We start from the raw sequence: 8,314 nt of genomic DNA, 5'->3' as shown, positions 1-8,314 counted from the left end.
AATACAATAATTATAACACAAGCACCATTCAACATTTTCATTTATTAATATGTTTAATTATATCTAATGCATTTAATTGCATATATTTAAATTAATGCATTATTTAAATACATACATTGTTACATTAAAAACAAATGTATATATATTTTAAATTACATCATTTGATAATATTAGTTATCAAATGACGTAACTTAATTTTTTAATAATATAATCGTTATTTCAGAATAAAATGCACATAATGAAATATCATAATTAAATGATTGGGTTTCCTTAACAGTTTTCTTCTCTTAATTTTAAAATAAAATTTCTGTATGATAAATTTTCTCAAGTATTTCTCATCTAAATATTGAAATTTAATATTAAATTATTTTACATATTTACTGAATAAATTTCTAAAAATATAATTCAAAGTATTTTTATAAATTTAATAGTAATTCTGAATTCTAACCGCATTTTCTTCTATTTAATTTGGTTTCTAATTTTCGAGCCCTATTTTCATAAAAAGCCATATTATTAAGTACTTTATTCACAGAAGAATTTGTCAAAATATTAAAACCGTTTCTTAAAATTTGAAACCATAACAAATAATTAAATACTAATCGAAACCACCAATAAATAAGCCAATCAAATATACTTAAATTACATTCGGAACTTATTCCTAAATTTTCCTTCCAGTATTCACTTAAAGATTTCCAACTCAGCATAGGGTTTACACATCTAAACGTAGTTACAATATCTCTTGCCATTTGCACGGATTCTTCGAGAGGTTTTTTAATACCTGGCTTTATTTCTTTTTCTAAAATTTCATTAAACAGTAATGTTACGTTCTCGTAACTTCCTTTACATATATTATACTGGTCTTCCATACCAAGCAAATATCCGATGCATCTCCAAAAATGTAGAAAACATTCTGTATCTTCTTTATTCCAATCTATGGCTAGTTTAGTCGGGAACAAAGTAATAAGACCTACAAATGCAAACTGAGTCATAGCCATAGCAAATTGAGAACCAAACATGAAACTCCCGTCAGAAAATTGTTTATTTGTTTTGTCGGCGATTTTCTTATGCATGTTTCTGACAATTAAGAGAGACTTATGAGCAGGATCTTCTGAATTCCAAATATCTCCCGTATACCATTTACGAACATGATTAACTGTGCTTATGTATCTTCTTAATAGAGATACAAAACGTGATTCATTGCTGTTAATTCGAAAGGGTTCTATTTGATTTGTATATAAAAATATCATAAACAATCCAGACAAATGCCCAAAAGAAATACTAAAATAAAAATAATTAATTAAATAAGATAAATATAACAAATGAAAAATTTAATACATTAAAATTTTTTCAATCGTTAATTTTAACAGAATTCATTAAATTTAAATTATTTTTAAAATGGTTATATTGCACTTACCTCGACATATAACGATTATGTAATTGTTTTGCTCTTTTAAACTTCTCCATATCAACCCAATCTGGAATTGACACATTCGTTACACATCTGCCATTATCTCCAGGCACATTGTTACCGTTTCTCAACTTTTCAAGACTTAAATCAGATTGTTTTTCATCCATATTTTTAAACTAAGAATAAATATTAATAAAGAGAATACAATTAAATTTAAAATATATATATAATAAAATATTATAATAGAAAATTAATGAGTCGATACAGAAAAGATTTTGACTCTACGCAATGAAATACATTATATGTCAACTTACGAATAAGTCAAGTCTCGAAATTTATTTCCTGTATTTCAAAATTCCTGCATGAAATACAGAAATATTAAAATTAACATAACATTTCTATAAACTTTTATTTGCTACAAAGTTTAAATTATATGTAATAATCAAAATTCCTGTGTTGAAATACAGAAATTTTAAAGTAAAGGAAATTGTTTTAAGGTTAACACAACGTTGCTAAAAATATTTATTTGCTACAAATTATAAATTTTATGTAAGAATTTGTAATACACATTGCACTATCTTATTATGTTTGACAATTTTGAATTTGTGTGTATTTAATTATTAAAATTAGTAATAAAATATTCAAAAACAATAATTTACTAATTGAACATTATGAAAGAAAAGGAATAATTGTTAAAAATCTAATGCTAGTGAAAATAATTAGATTTTATTTATGGATTTATTATATTTTTAATGAAAAATATTATAAAAGAAATAGGACTTGTATTGTCTATTTCTTCGCTTCTTTTGTTATAAAGATTATTTTGTTTTTGTTTCGCTTATAATTCTTTTCTTTTACTGTAATAAAATATTGTTAAATACGCTTAGTTCCCGGGTTAGAACCCTTTCCAGAGCCTCACAACTCTAGCAGAAATGCAAAAGATTATCTTGAGAATGGTCTTCTGTAAATGCCTGTACTGTTAACGTAATAAAACTAATAATAATAGTAAAAAATAAACCGAACTATTAATACATCATGTGGAAAAACAATTATCATTTATCTAATAAAAGCCAAATTTTGTTAAAATTTTATCTTCTAATCTTTACCTTGATTATTCCAAGGTAACAAAAAAAAAAAATTAAAAACAATAATAGCAATATCAGTTTGATATAATATCTATAAATTGTTAACAACACGTATAGACATATTCACGTGAATTAGATATTTAGATTCAACAGACAATAAAACTGAAGAATCAAGAATATTAAAATGCGAGAGGTTTTACAGATTCCGGAATATAATGCATATTAAATGAATATAATTTGACACGAATACGAACATTTAATGAGTCGATCTGTACAAATAGCTAATACACAGTCACAATTCACAATCTCAAGCGCAGTGTTTCCCAAACTTTTTGGACCGCGACTCCCCTTCTGCACTTAAAAATTTCAAAGGACCCCCGAAGAATAAGTACAGTATGTGTCAAAAAACATCCCGGAGGGAGGGGTTAGGCTCGTATTTAAATATTTTTATTATTTTTATTATTTATATGTGCAATTTATTTAAGTAAAAATTATTTTATAAATTTTTTATTTCTATTATTTCTAAACATGAATCCATAGTAAATTTATAAAATATTTGAAAAAATTGATTTGGCATCAATTTTTCAGCGACCCCCCAAATATTTTTCACGACCCCCTTGGGGGTCGCGACCCCCACTTTGAGAATCACTGCTCTAGCGGATGCCTTAAAAGTGTTCCTATTGGCTAAAATACGCTGTGACATATTGGTTATTGAAAATCATCTTACCAGAATGCTTGCCTCCTCTGATTGGCTGGAACGCTTATGGATCAGCTAGATTTCAAGCAGTGCTTTAAAGTAGAAAATTCGCCCAGACTAGTTGCGGAAATTTTACACCATTGTGAAACGATTTCCAAAACGGGAAACTTGCGATTGCGATGAGAAAACGCATCCGCCTGTTTTCCGCGTCCAAAGGATGATTGTGAAACAGCTTTATTTCAAACATTTTTCTTTATTCGGTTTTTAAATTTTATATAAATTAATATTTTTTATGACAGATCATCAAAAATAAATTAAATGGTAAAACGTGAATCTAACTTACATACAAATATATACATCGTTACATTTTAATCATTTAATTACATATGAATTAATATTCTCGTCAGAATATTGTTAATAGTTTAGAACGCAGCCAAAATTATAATGCTTCCGAATTAAACATATAAGCTAGGTTTTTTTATAAAAATATTTTATATAAAATAGAAATATTCTGTATAAATTAATAGATCAAATTTAATTAAAAAAATATATGCTGTATATCAGGGTCGTGGCTAGAATTCAATGTAGTGGTCCAAGCATTTGTGCGTCTACATTAAGTAAATTGAAAGTTTTAATCTTCCTTTAAACTTAAAATAGTTATGTTAAATGTTAAGATTAGTTTTATTGTCCTTTTTTGAAATCGTTTGAACCGATGAGTGGTGAGTGAATTGCAAGAAGCTATAGAATATTTTCAAGAATATAATTTGAAACATTTCGAATTTTTCGCAATGAAATAAAACATATTTAGAACAATAACTAAATTATAATAAATAAATATTTACAAACTTGAGGCAAAATTATTGAAGCAAACTGGGTACATTTAGGTACATTCTGACTGAGTCAAAACGTAAGAAATATTTAGTAATATAACATGAAAATACGCGCGTATTATATAGCATTTTTCTTTTTCTAGACAATAAAAAATAATATTAATATAAGTTTTTGTAATTATATTACTCGGTTCAAAAAATGCTTACTATTGTTATTTGTGTAATTTTGTTCAATCTTGCATTGATCAAGAATAACTTCAAAATATCTGTTACACTGTATATAGTTTGTCTTTAAAATTTCCTTTTTTCCCCTCATTTATTCTATGTATAATAAAAATACACAGAGAAAAAATGTAATGTCTTTATAAAAATTTATTTAGATGAAATTGTTTTACAGTTTTAATTCGATAATATTGTAACATCTATAAATGTTACTCGAAGCGAGTTTTGCAACGTTGTTTACTATTTCCAATTCACTACTTCCATAATATAGAAATACTAATAAATTTTGTGACATATCTTCTTGACTGCTAAAACTTTGCGATTATATTTCGTTAATAGAAATAATTTTAAAAAAGTATCTTGAAACAGTTAATAAACATTTTGGAAGTTTTCAGATTAATTAGATTCATTTGTCTGGATTATTTGATTAGAGAGCTTTATTCGTAGGATGCATTAACATGTTAATTAAGGAATTACTATTAGTGTTTCTGTTTTCTTGATACTTTTCTTTTCTCGATAAATTTTGAACGCAAGCATTGATTCATAAGGAACATAAGGGGTGATATATCCCTCTGACATTTTTTTTACTAGCAAATTGCTCCCTTATGAGATATATACATAATTTTATTTTATATCATACTACAAAAATTAGGAGTAGAAACGAGTGTTAACAGTTGCAGAATACAATTTATCTCTGAACGAAAGTCACGTGACCTTCGCTAATAATAATTTCCGCACATTATATAATAGACGGTCGCTGTTTTTCATCTATATGATATAGGCATACGCGACATCACATAAATGAAAAAACAATGTAACCTACGTAACGTGACATAAAGAACAAAATGCAAGCTAACAATAGCAAAGGAGCATAACATAAACAACGTAACGTATTTCAACCGAAAGTAACTGACCGTAACGTCAAAAAGTGCACGAAAAGAAACTTTGATTATGCTATGCTCTTTTGAATTTTTTGTGTTTGTTAGCTCGTGTTAGCTCGTTCTATATCTTACGTTACGTAGATTATTCTGTTTGATTTCATTTACGTCACGTACGCATTTTTAATGTCGCGAAACAGTCTATTTTATAATGTGCGGAAATAATTATTGGAGATCACGTGGCTTTCATTCGGAGAAAAATTGTATTCGACATCTGGCAATATTTTTACGTCAATTACTATAATTCCTCCAATGCGTTTAATGACAGAAAATACACGGCGAGAGGAAAAAATAGTGCAGAATTTTTCCTTAATGGCTCGTAAAAGAAACATTTTTTTTTTTTTTTCCAGAAAATCAGTCGGAAGTTTTAAGTTTCGAGTGTTGTACATCATTATTCTTTACAGTAGAAGTTTTCGTCGTTTATAAGTGCCGTGTCTGGACATTAAAGTTTATCCTTTCATTTGTATAGTTCTTCAAAAACAAACAAAAGTGTGTTTTATTAAATATTATTTTATAATATATTATTATTCATAGACGCATGCTTCTTTGCTTTTAACAAAAATACAATATAATAATACCAATATTCGTTTCGATGGCATTTCGTTTTATCGTATTCTAAAATTTAGAAAATTTATAAATATTGATAAGAGAATTGAATAAAATCATTTACCTTTTACTTCCAATTAACTTTATGAAAATAATTAATATTGCTGCTACTACAATACAAAAATCACAATATAGAAAGTAGCTGTACTAACATTTTAAAAGAAAAAAATAAAAAAAAACTTCCTTATTAAGATTTAATTGCCTACAAGTTTCCTATCTCTGATTACTTACAGTTGCCATAACAACATATACTGTACGAATGTAATAATTTTCCAAAAAATATATTTTGGGGCATTGTAACGGACTAAATTATGAAATAATGTAATTTTAAAATGTAATATTTTAATATTCTCATTGTTATTGAATACAATAAAATACGGTAACTATCATCAACTCTTTTAAATACAATTCTGTTAACAAAATTAAAAACATGGCAGATGATATTAAAATGTTCTATATTCGAATTTAAATAAACTCAATTTACATTTTAAAATATTTAAAATCATATCTACTGTTTATAAAATAAATTAGATGAAATATTTTTCATTAAGATGTTAGAACTGCATTTAAATGTATCTAAAAATTTGGTAATATCGGTCAAACCATGAAAATGAAAGCTTATAATAAACACTAGAGTAGTTTATATTTTAAAAAATAAGATTGATTAATCTGACATGGAAGAGCTTCTATTCAAATCTCTAGTCTGAGACGGAATAAAATTGTATTGAACAGAAATTCCGAATACGATAGTTGATTCCAGTAGTAACTACTCATTATATTCGAGTATTCAATTTTTAATGAGTAATCAAGAAATGAATAACGAATACTTACTTGTTAGTGCACTAGTGCAGATATCTCGTTTATCAAGTAGATTAACTCAAAAAAAGTTGATTAAATTAAATTAACTTGACGGGTTGTACGTAACCACTGATAAGTAGTAATGATTGCTCATTTTTAAAAATAAAATTAGGTTATATAGTGGATTCGAATTAAGCAATATATTTTTAAAAGAGATAAAAGAGAACAAATCTTTCGTACTAACATTATACTTTTAATATTGAAGAAAATAAAGTCAAATTTAAAAATTCATTTTTAATTCGTTATAATTATGTAATAAAATGTTAAATATTCGTATCATTTATACTCTATTTAAAATATTTAAATAGGATTTACTTTCTTGAAATTAACAACCGCTTTAAAGTTATTCAAAAATATATTTTATAGAAATATTTATCATAGCAAATGTATACATTTGTCTTTAGTCCGTGTAGAATCAGATAAAAATTACATATGAACTTAATTGATAAGACTAAATAATATATTTTAACAATAAAAGTTGCTTGCACTTAAATAAAACGATTTATTTTCTTATTCTGTTTTATTTGTTGCGTCAACAAATAAAAGAAAATAAGCTCCAAGAACTTAAAATGATTATAATATGTAAATTATTTTTACCTTTTATCGTTTTATCAAACTTATTCGTGCAAATTCAACACTTAGATGCTTTTTTATATATATGAACAGCATTAGTTTATTGTGAAATAATATATATGTTATTAATTCAATTTCTTATACGTACAGTATTTCTTAATTATTTATAATGATAAAGTAAAATATATTTCAAAATACTCAATATTTTCAGATACTTCTATTTCGAAATATACTTTGTTTCAAAACAACCATAATTATTACATTTTCAGTAATAATCAAAAGAATACTTACTAAAGACTTGTTACTGTAAATAAATTCAGTTGACATGTGGTGCAGTTTAATCTCAAAGTTCGAAGTAATAACATATCACTAGATTATTGTCAGATTTCGTTGATTATAAATTGTTTATATGAAATGTCAAGAATTTGTTTATTACAGGAGAAAAATATACTTGAAATAATTTGTGAACAGTTCTTTGAACTTGTTTAGAGACTATCGGATTTTTCACAATGTTTCAAGTTTTTTTATTAATTAATTTTATCCAAATATCTTTCTTTCTTTGCATAATCATTGGATTAGTGTATAGCAGGGGTGGCCAACAAGTCGATCGCGATCGACCGGTCGATCGCGAAGCCAATTTTGGTCGACCGCTCGCGATGTCTTTACTTTATGTGTTACACTTGTAACTGAACGCAACGCCTGAACGTAACAAGCAAACGCAACAATATGCATGCAGTTATGACTCGACTCATAGAAAAACACAGCCATTTAGCTTGAATATTTGGTACTGTCATACGGTAGCTTCTTTTCTTTAGTACATGTATTAACAATATTATTACTATTTCTCCCATTATTATTAAGGTAATACAGTAAAATAGATTCCAAATCTGTCTTTATCTGTAGCTAATTCGAATTAATATTGTTAATAATTACTCATGTTGTTTTATTTCCCCTAAATGTGAGTCTTTTGGCCCGTTAAATAATTATGTTGTTTTTTACGTAGGTAGATATACAGAGTGTTTCAGTACGACATGCACTCCCACGATCGATAGATTAACAAAGAATAAATCTAAAAATCTTATATCATTCTTCCATGA

The 8,314-nt window shown here is 26.3% G+C and overlaps 1 protein-coding gene across 3 annotated transcripts; it reads right to left on the bottom strand.

Annotated features, from left to right (window-relative positions):
* Positions 1-420: 420 nt before the first annotated feature.
* LOC136980333 (uncharacterized) lies at positions 421-7,552 on the bottom strand. Of its 3 annotated transcripts, none has more exons than XM_067276425.1 (3): positions 7,509-7,552; positions 1,415-1,584; positions 421-1,278 (listed from the first exon to the last, which is right to left on the bottom strand). In XM_067276425.1, exons 1-3 carry the CDS (start codon positions 7,542-7,544, stop codon positions 444-446), a joined length of 1,041 nt encoding a protein of 346 aa, XP_067132526.1. In that variant the 5' UTR covers positions 7,545-7,552; the 3' UTR covers positions 421-443. The 3 variants fall into 3 exon arrangements, with proteins under 3 accessions (XP_067132526.1, XP_067132527.1, XP_067132528.1); XM_067276426.1 differs by lacking the exon at positions 7,509-7,552 and adding an exon at positions 5,851-5,981; XM_067276427.1 differs by lacking the exon at positions 7,509-7,552 and adding an exon at positions 1,723-1,779.
* Between the last annotated feature and the right edge of the window lie 762 nt (positions 7,553-8,314).

This window comes from Centruroides vittatus, unplaced genomic scaffold (genome assembly GCF_030686945.1).
Source record: "Centruroides vittatus isolate TY-2023 unplaced genomic scaffold, ASM3068694v2 contig_694, whole genome shotgun sequence".
Classification (NCBI taxonomy): domain Eukaryota; kingdom Metazoa; phylum Arthropoda; class Arachnida; order Scorpiones; family Buthidae; genus Centruroides; species Centruroides vittatus.
This window is presented reverse-complemented; position numbering and strand designations above follow the sequence as displayed.

Bases quoted from the DNA above. Each gene is read 5' to 3' on its own strand.
- LOC136980333 (XM_067276425.1), bottom strand. From the start codon at position 7,544: ATGTCAACTGAATTTATTTACAGTAACAAGTCTTTA. The intron at 1,585-7,508 runs GTAAGTATTCTT...ATTTATTCTTAG, and splicing joins TTTACAGTAACAAGTCTTTA to TTTAAAAATATGGATGAAAA. The intron at 1,279-1,414 runs GTAAGTGCAATA...TTTTTATTTTAG, and splicing joins CATAATCGTTATATGTCGAG to TATTTCTTTTGGGCATTTGT.